This window comes from Capra hircus, chromosome 14 (genome assembly GCF_001704415.2).
Source record: "Capra hircus breed San Clemente chromosome 14, ASM170441v1, whole genome shotgun sequence".
NCBI classification, from domain to species: Eukaryota; Metazoa; Chordata; class Mammalia; order Artiodactyla; family Bovidae; genus Capra; species Capra hircus.
The window spans coordinates 81540801-81561042 of record NC_030821.1 but is presented as its reverse complement, the minus strand read 5'-3'; the positions used below and the strand labels follow the sequence as shown (position 1 = coordinate 81561042).

At 56.5% G+C, this 20242-nt stretch overlaps 1 protein-coding gene across 4 annotated transcripts in view; it reads left to right on the top strand.

Annotated features, from left to right (window-relative positions):
* The window catches only part of ARHGAP39 (Rho GTPase activating protein 39), a 53852-nt gene that overhangs the window by 11534 nt on the left and 22076 nt on the right, over positions 1-20242 (top strand). For 2 of the 4 annotated variants that reach the window (XM_018058760.1, XM_018058759.1), the window contains exons 2-4: positions 7250-7413; positions 11013-11447; positions 16696-16779. In XM_018058760.1, the coding sequence (XP_017914249.1) occupies positions 7250-7413; positions 11013-11447; positions 16696-16779 (683 nt within the window). Of the gene's footprint in view, positions 1-7249; positions 7414-10514; positions 10546-10752; positions 11448-16695; positions 16780-20242 lie in introns of those variants that run through there. The other 2 variants (XM_018058761.1, XM_018058758.1) reach the window with 2 other exon arrangements.

Here is a 20242-nt window from a genome sequence, read left to right as displayed (position 1 = left end):
GTGTTTATAAAAATTACTGTTTGAATTTATTTCTACCATCTTACCTCATACTCTGTCCTGTCATTGAGAACAGATTCCTCTTTTCTCCATTTGGACTATTTTTTTTTTCTTATCTGAACTGGAATTCACTCACTTGACTTCCCTCGTGGCTGCCCTGGGTATTTTAACACAGAGAATTCATTTATCAAAATTTAATTGATATTTTTACTCCCTTCCAAACAGTCCGGAGCTATTGGATACTTCCTCCCAGCTCCTGCTTCCTCTGGGTGGGAGGGCTACGTTTTCTACCTGTTGCCTTCAGGGTATCAGCCTTGGGGTGTCTCCAAGGGTCGTCACCCAGGCACGTCCAGGGCTTTCTGTCCATTCCCCTGCCTCTCCTGAGTGGTACAAATGCTCCTCAGATGCACACAGAAGAATGATCCCCATTCCTGGTTTTACTTGGCTTTTGCCCTCCGGGGTTCTGATTTTTTTTCCTGTCTCATCAGCAGATTAAAGTTTTTTTTCCATAGTTTAAAACTGTCGTAATAGTGTGTGTTCTCTCTTAAGAGGGTTGGTCAGAGCTACATGTTTCATTATTGTGACAGAAATGGTAGGGTTCTCCAAAGTCTTTTCTCCCAGGAGGTCCTGGGGCTAGCCTCCTGTGTGTGTGTGGGGGGGGGGAGAGGCGTGTCTACAGCATGAGGGCCCCAGTTTTCCCGGTGGCCTGGCCGGCTTGGCCCTGCCAGGAAGGCGTTGTCTCTCCTGTTACTGGAACTTGGCTCCTTGGCTTACCGGTGCACGCTGCAGTCACGTGTGTTCACACGCTCAGGAGTCTCACAGCCCGCACCAAGCAGGCTGCAGGGGCAGAGAGGCCTGGCTGTGGGCCGGGGTCCTGCCCGGCCCCAGCCTGCTGGGGGCAGTGCTGCTGGGCACCAGCCAGTCCAGCTCCCGGGGCTTGTGCTCCAGATGCAGCCCATCAGGAGCCAGCACCGAGCATGTCTGCTCTGCAGCCCACGGAGGGAGCTGGGCTCCAGCACCTGCTCAGCCACAGGTGACTGGAGCGCACCTGCAGCCGGGTGCTGAGGAGCAGGCGGCAGTCCCCAGTGCTGCAGCCTTGGCCTGGCAGGTCTGTGGGGCGGGGAGGGGCGGCCCTGCCTGCAAGGTGGGGGAGGGCGCCCAGAGGCCCACGGGCGGCTGTCGGCACGTCCCAGTGCATTTTTTTGAGTTTTCCGTGTGTCTCTGCTTCCCCTCCAGCCAGGTGCTTTTCAAGAGGTGGGGGTGCAGAGCTCAGGTGTGGAGCCGGCCTAGGGCTCCCGCTGGCAGCTCCAGGGCCTGCGCGCAGGCAGTCTTAAGGGGTCTTGGCGGGCAGGGAGGTAGGAAACTTCCCTCAGGTGTGGGGTGTTTGTGGAGCATTTTGGGGAGTTGACCAGGACAGAGTGAGGGTGGCCAGTGGTGAGCCTCAGTTACCCGTGGAAACAGGGAGAACATCCGCACCTGCCACTGGAGAAGGCCAGACCCGAGACTGAGCGGCAGGGCAGGGCAGCCAGGGGTGTCCTGTCTCCAGTCTCACCCATGGAAGCCTGGCGGAGGGCTGGGCAGGCAGGAAGCGCCCTGGGGAGCAGCCGGTCGCTGGTTCTCAGCCTGTCACCGCCCCTGTGCTCTGCTGTCCCGCAGTGTCCGGGGCTCCCTTTCCTCAGGGAGGCTCTGTGTTCTCCTGGGTGGGGGCAGACGGGGCCAGGAGTGAGCTCAAGAGAGTCTGACGCTGGCTTTGCTGAGCTTCACTGGAAACTCAGGTCCTTTCACTGCAGTGAGTGCAGTGGACTCGCCGAGCGAAGCTCTGGGTGCTCAGCGAGCCCTGGCAGAAGGCAGTGCTCTGGCAGTCGCAGGGAGGCTGTCCGGCTACAGGAGTGCCCCTGGCTCCCTCCGCTAGAGTCCAGGCTCGCTCTGCTCACCGCACAGCAGGACAGTGAATCCGTGAGGTGAGGTGCGGAGGCAAGGAATACTTGATTCAGCGTGCCGGGTGACCAAGAAGATGGCAGACTAATGTCTTAAAGTGACCATCTTGCTGGCGTCTGGATGCCAGGTTCTTTTATGTGTCAGAGACAGGTGGGAGGTGAGGAAACAAAGTAAAAAGGTTATTAATCTTGCGAACATTTACTAGGATGGCAAGCCTCCAGCAGGGGGTTGTGTCATTTTAGTCCTTCGTGCCATCTACAGGTAGACAGGGCTCTGAGCAAAGGCACTTTAACAGTCGGAGAGAGGGGCAGGATTCTCTGAGGCAGGCCACTATGTGTGATTATAATAACGCGAGCAATGAAAAGCAAGTCAAAGAAACAGTTTCAGCATGGAGTCAGAATTGACTTCTCCATGCAACCCTGCCTTTGTCAGGATCCTGTCCTGTCCTGCTGCCTGGGGTCACTGCACCACCCCACACCCCTCCCTGAAGCCCCCATGGGGTTTTGTGGGCCAAGGCATCTGGGGGCTGGGGGCTCAGCCTGGAGGGGTGGGACTGGCTGCCCTTGGTCTCTGGGGTGACAGAGTGTCAGCGTTGGCCCCCCGTGACCATGCAGACCACAGCTCTCTCTCACTGACCTCCTAGAGCTGGGGTGCCGTGTGGGGCTGTTCCGGTCACAGGCCAGGCTGTGTGCGAGACCCGGCTCGCGAACACGTGACAGGCGCTCTGCTCCCTCAGCAGTCCTGCAGGGGCCCCGCGTCTGTTGTGTTGGTGAGGAAGCCCAGGAAGGCGAGGAGGAGGCTGTGCCCTGTGGGTGAGCAGAGCAGGGCCTGTGTGTCCTGATGGCCTGCGCGTGACCCCGAGGCCAGGCAGGAGCCGAGTGCTGGCCCTACGGTGGCAGCTTTCTGGGAGCTTGAAGGGCAGCACCAGGCTCCGAGATTCACTGCACGCATGTCCAGTTGACTCCGCACAGCTGTGTCCTTTCTGTGTGGGTGCATCAGACATCCTTTCCCAGAAGGGTCTGAAAAGCTGGTTCTGACCTATAGGCCGATTCTCTGACTTGCCGAGGGGTTAGGTCACAATGTTCAGCATAACAGCATGGCCGGGCGCTAGAGGAGGGGAGTCAGTGAAAACAGCTGGCGGGAGGCGCGGAGGCGGAAATGCCAGCCCGGCCTGTTCCGAGCAGGAGAATGCGGCCTTGTGCCTCCAGCTCAGAGCCAGGCTTTCAGAGCTTGAGACTGAGTTGGGCTCATTGTTCAGAACTTGGAAAACTTATTAAAAACAGCATTGAGAATGGAACGTAGGCCTTCTGGAAATGATGGCTGAGCAGAGACTTGTTTATTCTTCTTCCCTCCCTGAAACTCACTGAAATGGACAAAAAGAATGAAAACTGGGTAACAGGATTTAATCTACAGTGAATCAGGGATAAGCACAGCCGGAGAATGGTGTCAGCCAGACAGGGAGGAGGAGAAAGCGAGAGCCTCAAGCAGGTTGCAGTTTCCCCACTGGAGCACTTGGGAGGGACCATTGATGACATTTACTTGGCAGAAAGGGGTCTGTGGTCTGCGTGGGCCTTGGGGTAAACCAGATGTAGGTGGGTGTCTGGTGAGAGATGAGCTGAAGGAGGAAGGCCCGGTGTTCCAAGTGCATTTTCTACAAGAGCCAGATTCTTACGGGGTGAGGTGGGGGAGGGAGGAGAGGTGGCCCTCCCCGGGGATGTGCTGGCAGGGCCTTGGGCCTCGTCCCCCTTACGGTGGGGCTGAGAAGAGGCCTCCTGGTCAGTCAGCTTGCAGGTGGGCAGGCGGTCACCTCAGAGGAGCTTTGGCAGGAGGGCCTTCAGATGCCCATGGAGCCAGCTTCCAGCCCCTCCCCTCACAGCACTGCAGAGGCCGGGGCCCCTGTCCTCAGAGACCAGGAGACTCGCTGGAACCAGAGGAAGAAACGTCTGGTTGTGTTTGAGGTGCTGTTGCACGCAGTACGCCAGCCTGCGCAGAGCAGAGAAGAGCCGCACTGGGCGTCCTGGGAACCCAGACGGCCTTACCGGGTGCAGGTGCAACGCTGTCTTCAGTCAGAGTTGGGTTTCTGTCACTTGAAACCAAAAAATGTCCTAGGACCAGAAACTCATTTCCAGAGCAGAGCCTGTAAAGAAATTTGGCAATCAAGCTTTCAGGAGCATCAACGCTGGCAGGGGCTCCCCATCTCTGGCCTGTCCCTGTCCTCATTTGCAGACAGACAGTGACCAGAAGCTAGAGTGGGAGCCTCTTGCATACACTGGGAGGAGGGGAGGGAGCTGAGCCCTTGGGAGAAGAAGTGGGGGCGGGGCTGGCACAGCCGAGGGCGGGGTACAGGACTGTGGCAGCCACCAGGGCCCAGGAGCAGCGCGGACACAGGGCGGCTGCTGGATTGAGGACCGCGGCCCCGGGACAGCTGCTCTGGCCGGAGAGAACGGCCACACAGAGACAAGCAGACGGAAGATGGCCAGAGAAGTGCCGGGTGAGGAGCTGTGGTTGGTGCTGAAGTCTGGAGAAGAGGCCGTCCAGGGAGGGCAGGAAACGCCCTGGGTTGGAGGGCTGGCTTGCATGTTGAGAGTCGGGTTTGGGAAGAGCTGGGTGTGAAATGAACAGCACGGCCCAGAACCCCCTGCTCCAGAGGGAGGGCTGTGGGCAGGGCCTGGGGGTGCCCTTGGGAGGAGGGTCCTGGAGTTGGAGTGTCCGAAGCAATGGTCCTCTGCAGGGGATCTTTGTCTCTTCTCCCCGTCCTTGTTACTCGTGTGTCATATCAACATGGGCTTAGGGACATTTACTTTATACTTCACATTACAATTTAGTATGGCTTTTTTCTCAAAATGTTCCAGCTTTGGTCACTGGAAGCTCTTTTATTTGGTACTGCTGTCCCTTTGACAGGCCCCTTCACTGTGGGGCTGTGTTTTTGTCTTAAGTCTTCCTAACCTTCTGACTGCAGGACTCTCGCTCCAGGGTCATTGTGTCTGTCTGCTTTCCGCAGTCTCCGAAGATTCTGGGTGTGAGTGTAGGAGCTGCTCTGCCTGTTGCTACTCTTAGGCCCTCTCATGTGTTTGTGTGAACTGACCTGTATACACACGCACGTCTGCAGATCCCCACATTACAGTAAAGGGGGGCGGGCGCCTGCCCGGGACGCCACCTCCAGGCCACCACCTCGCGGGTTGTGGATGCCTCCCTCGCTGGTTCCTGACTGTCCACTGTTGCTCTTCCCCACTCCTTCAGATGTCTCCCTGAAGCGGGAGGCATGTGAACGGAAAGGTGTGAAAGCAATGGCGTGGAACCCAGAGAGCTTTTGTAAACCAAGACATGCGCGATGGCGGCCGGCGTCGCTGGTGACTCCAGGTCAGGTTTCTGTCTTTCACCCCTGGGAGCCACACCCATGCGCCGCTGGGGACAGTGAGCAGGTCCGGGTTGCCGCAGTGGCCTCCTGTGCTGAGGCTGGGCTGCAGGGCCCTGGTGGGAGAGCTCCCCCGCGCCCGCAGCCCCGACGTGCGCGCCCGCAGCCCCGACGTGCGCGCCCGCAGCCCCCGACGTGCGCGCCCGCAGCCCCGACGTGCGCGCCCGCAGCCCCGACGTGCGCGCCCGCAGCCCCGACGTGCGCCCCCCCCCCCCCGCAGCCCCGACGTGCGCGCCCGCAGCCCCGACGTGCGCGCCCGCAGCCCCGACGTGCGCGCCCGCAGCCCCGACGTGCGCGCCCGCAGCCCCGACGTGCGCGCCCGTGGTGGGTCTTCTGCGCCTCAGCCACTCGGGTGGGCCCGCCAGTGTCCTAGGGTGCTTTTAGTTAGCATTTCCCAGTGACGAAAGAGGTGGCGCACAATTCTGTCTGCGTTTACTGGATTTTTTTTTTAAGTGTGTTTTCAAGTCTTTTGTCTTTTTTTCTGTCGAGTATTAGGTTTTTCTTATTTATTCCTAGGAACCTTATATGAGTTCTGGAAATAGTCCTTTGTTAGGTCAGATAGGTACACCCGCAAATGTAATGCATTATACATATTCTGTGCAGCAAATACCTCCCACCCAGGGTTTGTGTTTTTACTTGTAATAGGAAGAAAATGTCTATTTTTAAAGATTTTATTGAATTACAGCTGATTTACAATGTTGTATTGATTTCTGGTGTACGGTGCAGCGATTCAGTATACATATATATGTTCTTTTTCCTATTCTTCCCCATTATGGTTTATCACAGGATCTTGAATTCAGTTCCCTGTGGTATACAGTAGGAGTTTATGCATCCTATATATAGTTTGTATCTGCTAATCTCAAATTCCCTAACCTTCCCTCCCCCACACCTCCCTTTGCCAACACAAGTTCCTTCTCTGTCTGTGAGTCTGTTTCATAGACAAGGTCATTTGTGTTATAGTTTATATTTCATGTAAAAGTGATATCATATGGGATTTGTTGTTCTCTTTCTGAGTTCCTTCCCTTAGTATGATATCTCCAGGTCCATCCATGTTGCTGCAGACGGCATCATTTCACTGTTTTTTATGCCTGAGTAATTCCCACGATGGTAAAGATTTATAAACAGAGGTTCTTAGGTTGTAGTCCAATTTTTAATGCTTCTTGTGTCGTGAGTGGTTTTGTGTCTGATTAAGTGTACCTACTCCAAGACCACAAAGATTTTCTTCTGCATTTTCTCTAAAAGTCTTATTGTTTCACTTTATTTATCTATTTTTGGCTGGGGGGTGGTCTTCATTGCCATGCGCAGGCTTCCCTAGTTGCCGCGTGCGTGCTCAGTTGCCCCGAGGTGTGTGCGGTCTTAGTTCCCTGACCAGGCATGGAACCTGTGTCCCCTGCACTGGAAGGCGGGTTCTTAACCTCTGGACCACCAGGGAAGTCCCCTTATTGTTGTGTCCTTAACGTTTGGAGCAGTGGTTTACCTAGAATTGAGTTTGATGTATCGCATGAGGTAGGGGTTGAGGTTCATGGTTTCCCATGTGTAAATTGTGCCATTGCAGCACCGTTTTGGAACAGCCCCTCGGTTGTAAATCCGGGCCCTGTGTGTGTGTAGACCACCCTCAAGTGCTGCCCAGCCTCTTACCGCGGACACCCACCTGGAAGCACCAGTGGGTGGTGCTGTCCCTGTTCAAAAGCAAGGACCCTGCTCGCCGAGGAGCAGGCAGCTCGCCCAGAGCCAGCTGGCGAGGGGTCTGAATGCCCTCCCCAGGAGCCAGATCCCAGCTGGGTTCAGGGTCGGGCACTACATTCTCACCAGCGACCTGGGCCATGAAAAGGGCTGGGCTGGCTGTTACTGGTGCCCCAAACCGCAAGGCATAACATTGTGGCTTCTGCTGTCTTGTAGGGCGATGCCTTCCTGACTGATGCTGGAGGGCGTCCCGATGACCGGCTGACGGCCGTCCGCTTGGCTTCTGAAAAAGAGGCTGCCATGTCCCAGGCGCAGGACTACGAGTGCGAGAGCCAGCATGCCGGCCTGCTGGAGTCTCGGGTGTCAGGGTCCAGCACGAGGTGAGGAAGCTGAGCCGCGGGACCAGAGGAGCCGGAGCCTTTAGCTCAGCTCGGCAGCAGGCACGTGGGGCTGGCCCGCCCCCTGACCCTTGGCCACTGTGCTGCGGGCCGGAGAGGGCTTCTCCGCGGGCAGTGGATGCCCTGCCAGCCCTCAGCTGGACCCTGCCCCTTAGGCCCTCTCTAGGCATCCATGCCGGGGCAGGCAGCTGCAGATGGTCACTTTCGTTTGTATAATTTATGGCATAATTTGGGAATAATTCCACAAGTTGCCCAAAGAAGAGTGCAGTGTACGTTGGGGCCTTTTACCCGGATTCACGCTCTGGTGGCTGTGTGGTCACTGCTCCCCCCACCCTGCTCTGGGCCACTGGCAGGGTGGGGCCTGTGTCCCAGCACAGGGGCCGCCATGTGGCTTGAGGCTCCCGTCTCCTGCGCTGCTGTTTGCCTTTGGCCCCTGGTTCCCTGCCTCCTTCTTGATGTTTCCGGCCCCTCCAGTGCCATTCACCCCGCGGCTGCTGCATGTCCCCTGGAACATCTCCACTTCTTGTCTCTGCCTTTTGTGACATCGACATCTTTTCAGTGGACAGATTGAGCCCTTGGTTTGGTCTGTCTGAGGGCTTCTGAGTGGACTGTGCCCCTCTGCAGGATCACTGCCACCCGCCACCCCTGCTCTCGGGACAGTGGCTGTTTTTCCTGCCCCTGCGCACCTCACCAGCTTTGGGGCTTCGACCCTTTCTGGGCCTTCCTGGGGTGGGTGTGGAGCCGGCCAGTCTCCCAGCCTACTCCGGGGGGCCAGTGCCCAGCGTCTTGCATTCACTTGAACCTCTCCATGTGGAATCATGAGTTTGTTGTTTTACGTGGTTTGTCGCTTATTCCGCAGTTTGGATCCTATCGCAGGGCCCTGTGTCACAGGCGACATGTTTGGCCACACTTGCTTCCCTTTCTCCTGGTAGATTGCCTGGGACACACTTGGCACCCATTAGGCTCTTCTGGAAGTGAGTCTTTGAACAGGTCACTGTCTGAAGTGAAAGTCTGCAGAACTTGGAGAGCAGAGAGGCAGTTGTCCATGCAGCCCCTGGGCGCTGGGGAGAGGCCGCGGCCGGTCACACCCAGAGACCGCCGCCATCTTGAGTCTTCCTCCCACTTCATGCCAGACACTGTCGGCAGATGACTCTCCCTCAGACTCGACAGCTTCCACAGTGTGGCTGGGCCACAGTGGTCCGTCCATCACCCGCAGGTTCTGACCCTTCTTAGCCACGTGCCCTGCCGCTCCCACTGACTGGAGCTTGGTGTGGGCGACACTGACCCCAGGGACAGGCGTGTCTGCTCGGTCCACTTGGGGTCTGCACAGGGCCTGCCTTCCCCCCAGGCCATGGGGTCTGCTGCGGCCCACCTTACTCCCGACCCTCACCAGACTCCGGGTTCCAGCATATTCTCTGCCCCCTGGGTCCCTGGGATCTTCATTAAAAGTGCTGTGGGGGGCACCCAGAACGTTCTTCTGAGAAAATGGGGTCCTGCCCACATGCACACAGTAGTGTGCTGAAAATGAACCAGCTTCTTTTCTTTATTCAGAGAGAACTACCACCAGTAAATTCATTTGAAAGTGTATTTAGAGGTATAAAAGGAGTTGTTACTGCTTCCCTGGGGCTCACAGTGTTCAGTCCCGTACTTTCTGAGCATCTCTGCTGGGCCGGGCCTTCCTTGGGCACCTCCGCCCTTTGTCCCGGCTGATCCCATGCCGCAGCTCGAGGGGCAAGCAGGCCATCAGCTGAGGGGGATCACAGAATTCAGAGCTTCCCTCTTCACAGGAGCGAGGTCTCCAGGCCCTTTTGTCCCTGTGAGGAGTGCCCTCGGGCAGTGCCTTCTGGCTGCCAGGCGTGGGGGCTGTGTCCTCAGGCTGAGAGTGGACGGTGCCCACTGAGCTGTATTGGGGGGATCTCCATTCTAGGGGGGGAGGGGGCATGAGGCTTCCCAGTTAAAAGTGCCAGGTTCCCAAGTTTAGAAGTTTGCTCTGTCCTCCGTGTGGAGAACAGCCAGCCAACAGGGAAGAGCGGACGAGTCGGGCCTCACACCCTAGCTGGGCAGGGTGATGGCAGTGGAGTTTGGGCCTGGGAGGGGCCTCTGGGGACATGGATGACAATGGGCACACATGAGGCCTCCTGCCCACTTTCCGCAGGCACTGGCCTTGCAGGGTCGCTAGAGATCAGAGGCCTGCGGGGCCCAGAGATGCTGCAACCTGCGGGCGCTGCTGCAGGACTGCCCCGCCCTCTGTGTCGAGGGCACCCTCTCACGGCCCTGTCCCTCTAGCCGTCCGATCCCACGATGCCTACTCAGCCCTGCCCCACCTTCTGCAGAATGGCAGGCTAGGCGGTGGTCCCACGCTTGCAAGCACAGCCCCGGCACCCTCCCCCACTGGGCTGCCTGGTTTGGCCATGCTGCAGGGGTTGCTGCCCCGACATGGCCAGGCGCCTCAGGCTGCCCCCTCCTGTGTTCCCTCCGCCAGCCCTCAGGGTCCTCAGGGCTCTCCCTCTTTACTGCTCCTCACCTCCTGCCCCTCTCGGCGCCACACCTTCCAGCTGCTGTACCCTGCCCACTCGGCCAGCCTACCTGGGCTCTGAGAGCTTCCAGAAGACACTGTGCATCCAAAAGAGGCCCCCAAGCCTGCAGGGCTGCTGCAGGGCGTGTGTGTGTGTGTGGGCTCATATCTGGGTGTGAGAGAGTGGAGTGTGTGTGTGGTGGGGGCTCATATCTGGGTGTGAGAGAGTGGAGTGTGTGTGTGGTGGGGGCTCATATCTGGGTGTGAGAGTGTGTGTGTGTGTGGTGGGGGCTCATATCTGAGTGTGTGAGTGTGTGGTGGGGGCTCATATCTGGGTGTGAGAGTGTGTGTGTGAGTGTGTGTGTGGTACAGGCTCATCGCCCTGCAGGGTGGTGCCTTCTCTCCTTCCCGCCCTGAGCACATCTGGCCTCACAGGGCGGGATGAGGTTCTCAGAGAAGATTGTCAACACTGTCCCCTCAGGCCTCTGCTAAAGCCCACCTGTGCTCCCGCCTGGAAAATTGGGCTTGCAGCAGAGAGTAAGGAGACAGGTGCTCCCCTTCTCTGCAGGTCCTGGAAGCTTCTGACCAACCCAGTGCTGGTGAGGACCAGGCCTATCACAGAAGTGGTATTTAAAGGATTGTTACTTGTGTAGAAACTTGGAAGCAGAGTAAAATATACTACCTACCTGTCAGCTGGAGCAAATTGCCTTATTCTGAATAGTTTTAATTTACACTTTTTTTTAAAGGACCTTAGGTGGATGACAGGCTTGTCCTCGGGGCGGGGTGTGCTTGGGGGGCTTTTGGGGGGTACCAGCTCTGCTTTTGACTGGGACAGCACAGAGATGTTGGCATCCCCTCCCTCTGCGGGTGATGGGTGGCGCTGGCAGCCAGTGATGGCTGCTTCTAAGCAGCCAAGCATCCGCGAGGGACGTGATGCGGTCTGGGAGGATGATGAGCAGTACCCAGAGCACGGTGCGGCCCAGAGCATGTGGCCTGACGGGCGGGATCCTTGGCCTTGGGATGGGTGGGGTCCCCCAGCCCTGCCTAACGCTGCCCTCCCCCCCAGGCTGGAGTGGGTGGAGATCATCGAGCCGCGCACGCGCGAGCGCATGTACGCCAACCTGGTCACTGGCGAGTGCGTGTGGGACCCGCCGACCGGCGTGCGCATCAAGCGGACCAGCGAGAACCAGTGGTGGGAGCTCTTCGACCCCAACACATCGCGCTTCTACTACTACAATGCCAGCACCCAGCGCACTGTGTGGCACCGGCCGCAGGATTGCGACATCATCCCCCTGGCCAAGCTGCAGACCCTGAAACAGAACACGGAGTCGCCGCGCGCCTCGGCGGAGAACAGCCCCGGGCGGGGCAGCAGCGTCAGCCGCGATGGCAGCACCAGCTCGTCCCTGGAACCCGAGCTGGACGCCGGTGACAGGGCGCTGGAGCCTGTGGGCCGCACCAGCCGGCAGGCCGCGCCGGGGATGGTGAAGGACGAGAGCGACAGGTGAGGCAGGCCCCTGCACCCTGCCGCCTCTGGGGGACCACCCGCTCCCTTGTGCCCACCGGGGCAGAGCTGGCCGAGGCCCTCTGGGCCCTGCTGGGGCTGGAGTGTTTCTGGATAGTTGTGAAATTGTTTGGTTCTCTCCACTGTGGGAAGTGCTCCCGGGATGGGGGCACCCCAGAGCTGGCCTCCAGAGCTCCTGTGATGGAGGGGTGCCCTCCCCAGGCCCGCCTGCCTGTTGTTCTCTGGATGCAGATCCATGGGGGTCTGTCAGCTGACCTCACCTAACTCCAGGCCTCCCTGCCCGAGCTTAACTGACCTCGCCAGCACTGAGGGCGAGAGGTGAGGGCATCACCCCTGTTTTGCAGAAGAAGGTCTGAGGCGGTCAGCACCGGGGCAGAGCACTGTCCTGGGCGCCCCAGGGTGTCTACTTGTCCAGCAGCCGCTGTGGCCGTTTTCCCTCTTGGTCTTGCAGACAGTGAGGCCATGGACACCTGGGCCCCCACGTCCTGCTGACCTCACATCTGGATGTCACCCCCCCGTGCTTGTGTGCCCCGAGTTGCCCATATGGCAGAGCCTGAACCGCAGGGAGCTGTTCTCCAGGGCCAGCACTCAAGGGTCCCAGTCCAGAAGAAATGGCTGGAGGGCATGTGACCTGGATAAACCCTGATAGGCTGGAAGTTACCAGAGAGAAGCCAGGGAGGAGCAGGAATGGGACATGGGCCTTGGAGACCAGGCAGGCTAGGTTTCACCCGGGGACAGTGGAAGTCACAAAGTAGTTGAAAGCCTACTTAGGCTGTGGGTCTGTTTGCTCCTGGGAGGATGACATGCCAGGCCGGGGGCCCAGTGCCTGTGCTGAGGGTGTGCGGGAGCCTGGCACGCACAGGGCAAGGCTGTGGGCAGGGGCCTGGGCACGCGAGCCAGAGCGGCCTGAGAGGTTGCTGGGAATTGTCTTCATGAAGCAGAGCCTGGGATGGTCCCCAAGGAAAAAGCAAGCAAGTGAGCTTTAAAGACAGCCCTGCCATCCCTCTGGTGTTCTGGCAAGCTCAGACCGGTGCCGCTGCCTGTCCAGCAGACGTGACAGCCTCTGGGCCCAGGTCACCCGCGGCATTGCTGGTGGCGATTGCTGGCTCTTCACTGCAGGCCGGTGAGGGGCTGGACTCTTCTTAGGTTCTGTTGGCAGATGTCCTACGGGCAGGGGTGTCCTCTTCCCAGAAGTGTCTGGGGTGTGGTATGGTGACTCGGATCATGGTGTTGCCTTCGGATCGGCCTCCCACGAGGAGCTTAGTTGGAGGTGGGTTAGAATTGTGTTTAAACTGTGGGGCAGGTTGGGGGACTAGGCACCTTGCTTGTGTCATTTTCTCCCATTCACGAAAGTAATACATTTTATACATTTTCCCCCAAAGACCTTGCATTTTTTTAAGGTTTATTTTTAGATACCATATAAAGTCGTATTGTACGATCATTACTGGTATTCAGGTACTACTTTTTAAAAATGAATTTTATTTACTTAATTTATCTTTGACATTGCTGCATGGGCTTTTCTCTCGTTCCGTTGAGCAGGGACTACTGTCTGGTTGTGGTGCGCAGGCTTTTCGTTGCCCAGCTTCTCTTGTGGGCACGGGCTCTGGAGCGCGCGGGCTTTGGTAGTTGTGGAGCACAGGCTCAGTGGCTGCAGTCCCTGGCTCTGGAGCACGGGCTCAGTGGTTGTGGCACAAGGGCTTAGTTGCCCCGTAGCACGTGGGATCTTCTCAGGCCAGGGATCGAACCCATGTTTCCTGTGTTAGCAGGTAGATTCTTATCACTGAGCCACCAAGGAAGGCCCCAGATGTCATATTTATATATCAGTTCTGTTTTTACACTTGTTGAGCTCTTATTACAGTTGAGCACACTGTCTCCAGAGTTGCCTGTGACTCCACCAGCTGTCCCAAGCTGGCCGGTTCTCCCCGAGGAGGTGGGGCCAGGGAGGCAGGCAGTCCGATGGCCCCTTGACCCTGTGCGTCGGGCTGGGACATCCCTTTCTCTTATTAGGCTTCTCAGCATGAGTGGGTGGGGAATCCTATCCAGTATGTTTCTGTGTCTTGTGGGTTGAATTTGCCCCGTCCTGTTCTCAGCACCTGTGAATGTGACCTTCTGGAGACACAGGGCTGTTGTGGACACCGTTGGTTAAGCTGAGATGGGCCCTCCTGCGGTGGGCAGGGCTCTGGTCCCTCAGGACTGTTGTCCTTGCAAGAATACGGAGACACACAGGATGACACCCTGCTGGCCGAGGCAGACAGTTTCTCTTCTCTGTTAGCTCTAGGGTTCTCTGTGTGTTTGTTAGGTCAGATCTGTTAATTGCATCAGTTGAGTTCTTTACTAAGTTTTGATCTGCCGAGACACATGGATTCTGGGAGGTGAGTCCCCCCCAGGTGGTGGGAGTGGTCTGTCCCTTCTTCCTGTCTCCCGCTGCTGCTGCCCTTCTGCGTGGAAGCTGTGGGTTGGCTCCAGGGAGGTTGGCAGTCAGGTGTTCCCAGCACGTTTTCCTGTGTCGTATTGCTGATGCTTTCTGCCTTGACTTGTGCTTGGGAACCAGGGTCAGCCACTTCCACATGGTTCATATTTGCCCCTGAACAGCTGTCCTTGCGTATGTTAGGTATCTTCCTCCTCAGGAACCTCTAGGGTCTGGTCACCTTCACCTGTTCTAACACTTGGCCTTGGTGTGGTGGGATGGTTGTGGGGTGCTTCGTGGGGACCCCTGATGCAGCGGAGGATGTGGTGTCACCTCGGCTCCTCCAGGTCAGGCCCTTCCCGTCCCTGCCTCCTGTGCGGTCCCATGTGCCGCACGCATGCATTGCTGCCCGGCGTGTTCCTGGGTGCCCCCCCAGGATGCTGCATTCACCCCGCAGCCGGGGGAAGCCTGCACCCTGGCTCTGCACCTGGGGCCCGTTGGGGGCCTGGGGCAAAGTGCTGGGCAGGCAGAGCCTCGGGTGTGAGGTGGCTGCGTCTGCAGACTTGCTCTTGCTCAGTGTGCAGGCGGCCTCACCCCACAGACCCCCTCAGGACTGCTGATGGTCCCTGGAGCCCTTGATTTTGATGCAAGCAAGTTTACTGTAATTTTCACCTTGTTTGTTTTTAATGTTTTGTTTAAAAAGTTCTCTCCTGGCCTTGGTATTTGCTTACGTGTCTTGTGTTAACTGTGGCCTGCATCCGCCCACACCACGTGCTGCCCTGTGCCCTGGCCACGCTGTCCGTGTGCTCTCTCGGGCCATCACCTCTCAAGGAAACATTTCTGTCTCCCTTTGTATTTACGACCATCTTAGCTAATTGTGGGCATTCCTTCTACCATTCAAGGCCTGGAGTTCACGCTCCTCAGAAAACCCAGGTGGCTTTGCATGCTTAATAGACTAGTTCAGTGTGAACATAATGTCTGTTTGCACTGAGACACCAGGACGTTCACGTGACTGGCTTTATTGCGCTGGTCTGGAACCAGTAGTGTAGCTCAGAAAGCGTGTCTCCTGTGTGGGAATGAGGATCTTGCTTCTTGTTCCAATTTCTGCAGCCCGAGAAAGAGATGCTAAAGGAGCTTGATGCTGCTTGTGACTCAGACATCCATTGTCATCAAAATGACAGTTGCAGTCTCATTGTCTCATATAAGCACTGTTTGCCTTAAAATTTTAGGTTGAATTCATTGAGAAACATTGTCAAATCTAAAAAATCCCCTCACATTCAATGTTTGATGATAGTAGTTGAGTAGAATCTTTTCTCAAAGAGAAAATTTCAGTCTAGGCCATGAGTTTTTTAAACATTGCAGTAAAGCTTTCTTGTTTTCAAGCTTTTAAACTGCTGTGTAGTGGGTCAGGTTGGGATACTTCCCTTCAGTTCCTGACACAAACCTGTGGGACCACTGGCGACCGACTCCAGGAGGGTGGAGGATGCTGGCGGCCTGGGCAGCTGCCTCACAGCTCACGACGGGCTGCTGAGCGCCTGCCTGCTGCTGGGGCTCACCGTGCCCCCTCAGTGCCAGCCTGTGCCCTGTGCCGGCCCCCAGCGCGTGTTTTAAGCATGGTCAGTCATGACAGTCTCAGCTGCACTTGAGGCTGGACTGAATTAGGTGTTTCCTCAGTTTCTTTGGTAGTAATTTCACCTGTAGTCATTCCACAGAGATGACTCGTGGAGGCCAGTTCCCCAGTCCTGTCAAGCTCAGCTCTGACTCCTTAGTGCAGTGACAGCGTGGAGAAGCGCCAGGAGCCCCGGCACCCCCCGGGCCCCGCTGCCGAGCAGCTCTCACTGTCCTCCCCTCTCCCCAGCACTGTCCATGCTTCGAGGCTGCTGGTCTAAAGCAGGCTTGTTTCCTCTGGACACATGCCCTCAGCTGCCGTTGTCAGCAAAGTTTGATACTTGTCGTCCCTGAACAGCGTGGTTGCTCTCCTTGCTGGGCTAACAGATGAGCCACTGGGAAGCACACGTGGTGTGAAGGTCCCTTCTGTTTTCAGTGAAGTAATTCTGCTGCGACGAGATTCCTGTCTTGGCTCTGACCTCTGTGCACCTTGCGGCACTCCAGCGGGGCCGTGTGTCTGCCTGGCTCAGCGGCACAGAGCCTGCAGCCGCCAAAGGCAGAGCCGCCCAGGCCCCCATCTGTGGCCGGCAGATCGGCCGTGCGGGGGCACTCAGGCCACTGAGTTGTGGCTGCACCCAGGACCTGTGGTGTGGTCACACAGGACTGTGTTCCCGTGACATGCTCCTGACAGACACTGGAATTTGAATTGCATGTAAATTTCACACACAAAAAAATTTCAGTGTATAAACCATTCATTCCCTACCTGCTGTACAAAGCCAGGCACTGGAGCTGGATGAGGCCCACGGGCTGTAGTCAGCTGCCCTCCAGCCTGAAGTGGAGTGCGGGCTCCCCTCATGGCCAGCCCAGGGGCCCTGGCGACCAGGCCCAAGCCCTTCTGTGCCCCACTCTGTGCCCCCTGGTCCCAGCCCAGCCTGTAGCCCAGCCCGGAGGCCACCAGCCAGAGCTCCAGCTCCTTGCTGGGCCTGGGGCTGTCCTGGGTGAGGACAGTGGACTCCATCGGGGCATCGTGGCAGGGGGCAGTGAGGGTGCGAGAAACCCTGCCCAGGTGCAGGCAGGCCTGCAGCAGGAGCTGTGGTGAGAACCAGAGGGCCGTGCCATGTTCTGCGGCGTGCGGCGTGCGGCGTGGACCTGGTGTGTCTCTAAGCAGTTGTACTTCGGTTCACGTCTCCTGTTCACTCTGCTGCATTTCAGCTCCTCACCGTCAGGAGTGCTCCTTGAGAAGGACTACGAGGTTTACCGGGACTACAGCGTGGACGGCCACCTTCTCCACTGCAGGTAGGCCCTGCCTCAGGCCCGTCCATCTCCTGGCCGGGGTTAGTTTTCCTGGCAGCTCTCGGGTGAGCTGGAGAAGGGTCTGGCCTAGCAGGAAGCGACCAGCTGGACGTGCAGAGCGCACCAGGCCCCGCCCTGGCCCATGGGACACAAGGGGAAGCTGTTGGGCCACTGTGCGGTGTGGAGTACTGTTGTGTCCATGGTACTGGCCCTGGGGGATCCCTTGGAGGTTCCTTAGTGTGTGGTCCCCCCAGAGCCCCAGGTGCATCGGAGTGCTTTCCAAGCCACATCGGGAAGACTGGTGCCCGCCAAGTGGGGCAGGGAGGCTGACCACCCTCGGGCCTGGGTTGGCCTTGCTGGGTGTTGGGGTTTCCAGATACAACGCTCGGGACCCTGGGCAAAGCAGCAGCAGGCTGAGCAGGGGCCTCCCCTGGGTTAGCTCGTGTGTCCAGGCTGGAGCAGGCACCTTGCCATAGCTGATGGGGGCCAGACGGGGTGCTGGGTCCCTGGACGGAGGTATTTGGAGCGTGAGGGGCCTTTGGCAGTTTGCTCAGTTTAGAGATTGAGACTGGGTTTGTTGATACAGGGAGGGATCTAAGCCTGCCTGGGCCAGCAGTGCAGCTGTGTCCACAGGCGTCCTCACTGGTCACCGGGAAACTCGGGTTTGACTGGGGCTTGTGGGCACAGAGCTGATGTGGTCTTGTGGCCTGTGAGCAGGGCCCACGTTGGGGGCAGAGGCTTCCCTCCGAGGCAGTCCAGGTCCTGTTTCCTGCCGCTCTTCCAGGGCCCTGAGCATGGAGCAACGCTTCCCTGATGAGGCGCCTCCAGAAACAGGCAGGAGGCTGTGGGAGGGGGTCTTTCCCCGGAGTGCCTCCTCCCCAGCAGAGCCGACAAGAAATTGGGGCTAAGAGAGAAGGCCGGGCCTCCTCCTGGGTCTGCGGGTGGTGGTGAGGGGCTGCGGGGGTTGTCCTGTGGGAGGGGAGGTGATCAGGGGCTGGGAGAGGACAGGACTTTGGCTGGGCCTTGGGGCGCTGAGAGGCATTGGCTCTCCATGATCCAGGCTGTCTCTGGACCGCTGGGGGTGTGTTTTCTGAAACGGGCCGGCACCCGCCTTCCTGCTGCCCCGTGCCTGCCTCTGCCTTGGCTCCTGGAGTGCTCTGGGTCGGGAGAGCATCACCCCACCCTCCTATCTGGCTGCCACAGCCCTGCCCACATTTGCTGGGCGGTGGACCATGTGCAGTGTCTCCTGTGTGCCCCTGCTGAGCCAAGGCTGTGATTTTCCACGTGTCCTGCTCTTAGTCCTCATGAGAACTGGTGAGGACCAGGGTGGAAGTGGGAGGTGATGCCCCACAGCCCAGGAGCTACAGGCCGGAGTTCAGCCCCAGATCTCTCAGACTCCAGAGCTGGTTCTCCAGGTCTGTGGGCACGCTGCCTGCCATCCTCTGCTCTGCTTGGCTGGTCTGTGCGGCTGGCCAGGAGCAGCCTCGGGCAAGCAGGGGCTGAATTCCCGAGGGGAGCCTGCCTCCCGAGCCCTGCTCACTCTCACCCTGGTTCTCTCAGTCTTGCCTTACCCACGGCCAACAGTTAGGACTCGCGGCTCAATCAGAGGACAGAGGCACAGGACCAGAGTGCACAGCTGGTTTCTTAGGATGCCTGGGATTTCTACTTTCTGTGATGGTGGATTCACTTACCTGAGACCAGCCTGTACAAGAACAAAATAGACCAGATTTCCACAGGCATCAGAGATCCACAGAGGAGCCAAGACCTGTGGCCATGGTCTGACAGCCGGTGCAGTCCAGAAGACATGATTCTGCCTCAGGAGCCTGAGAGGGGACAGGAAGGCTCTGAACAAGGCTGTGCACACAAGCTTGTTAACCTCGGCAAAATAAACCAATTCCTTAAAAGATACTGTCTGCCAAAACTCACAGAAGAAGAGATACACAATCTGAATAGGTCTATATCTGTTAAAAGAGATTGAATCAATAATTAATAATCTTCTAAAAAAGAAAGCAGAAGTTCTGAATGGGTTCACTGGTGAGTTCTACCAAACATACATGGAAGAAATTTTATGAGTTCTCTACAATCTCTTTCAGAAGATAAATGCAGAGGGAATACTTTCTTGTTCTGTGAAGCCAGTATTATTCTAATATCCAAATCAGAAAAACACAAGAAAACTACAGACCTGTCTCTCTCATGAACATAGATGTAAAAACCCTCAAAAAAATGTTAGGAAATCAAATCTGCTGCTGAAATCAAATCTACCAATGTATAAAAAGAATTATATATCATAACCAAGTGAGATTTATCCTAGGTATGCAAGGTTGGTTCAGCATTTGAGAGTCAATATAATCTATTACATCAGTAGGCCAAAGATGAAAAACCATAGCTCAGTTGGTAAAGAATCCGCCTGCAATGCAGGAGACCCCGGTTCGATTCCTGCACAGAGGAGATCTGCTGGCGAAGGGATAGGCTACCCACTCCAGTATTCTTGGGCTTCCCTTGTGGCTCAGCTGGTAAAGAATCCACCTGCAATGTGGGAGACCTGGGTTCGATTCCTAGCTTGGGAAGATCCCCTGGAGAAGAGAAAGACTACCCACTCCAGTATTCTGGCCTGGAGAATTCCATGGATGGGGTCGCAAAGAGTTGGACATGACTGAGCGACTTTCACTTTCACTTTTGATCGTCTCAACAGTTGCAAAAAAAGCATTTGGTAAAATCCAACAGCCAATCTCAATTTTAAAACAAACTCGGTAAAGTAGGAATATGTGTGTGCTTAATCGCTTCAGTCCTGTCTGACTCTTTGCAACCTCATGGACTGTAGCCCATGAGGCTCCTCTGTCCATGGGATTCTCTAGGCAAGAACATTGGAGCGGGTTGCCATGCCCTTCTCCAGGGGATCTTCCCAACCCAGGGATCAAATCTGTGTCTCTTACATCTACATTGGCAGGCGGGTGCTTTATCATTAGTGCCACCCAAAAAGAGAGGAACTCCCTTAACTTAATGAAGGATATATACAAAGAATTTACAGCTAACGTCATATGTAGTAGTGAGAAGCTCAAAGCTTTTCCACTAAGATCAGAAGCAAGACAAGAGTTTCCCTTCTGACCTCTGGTGCTCAGCATCATATTGGAGCTCTTTGCTAATGCGGTAACACAAGGAAAGGAAATACAGAGAATACAGGTCGGGGGGGAAACATAAAACTGTCTTTGCTTGCAGATGACTTGATCACCTATGTAAAACATCTTAAAGAATTGGCAAACTCCTAGAACTAAGTGGTTGTAGCTAGGTAGTAAGATACAAGCTAAATAGGCAAAAGTCCATTGCTTTCATGTATACTAGCAATGAACAAGTGGAATGTGAAGTTAGAAACAGTAACATTTATATTAGTATCACCCAGAATGAAATACTTAGGTGTAAATGTAACAAAATGTGTACAAAATCAGTATAAGGAAAACTGTAAAATTCT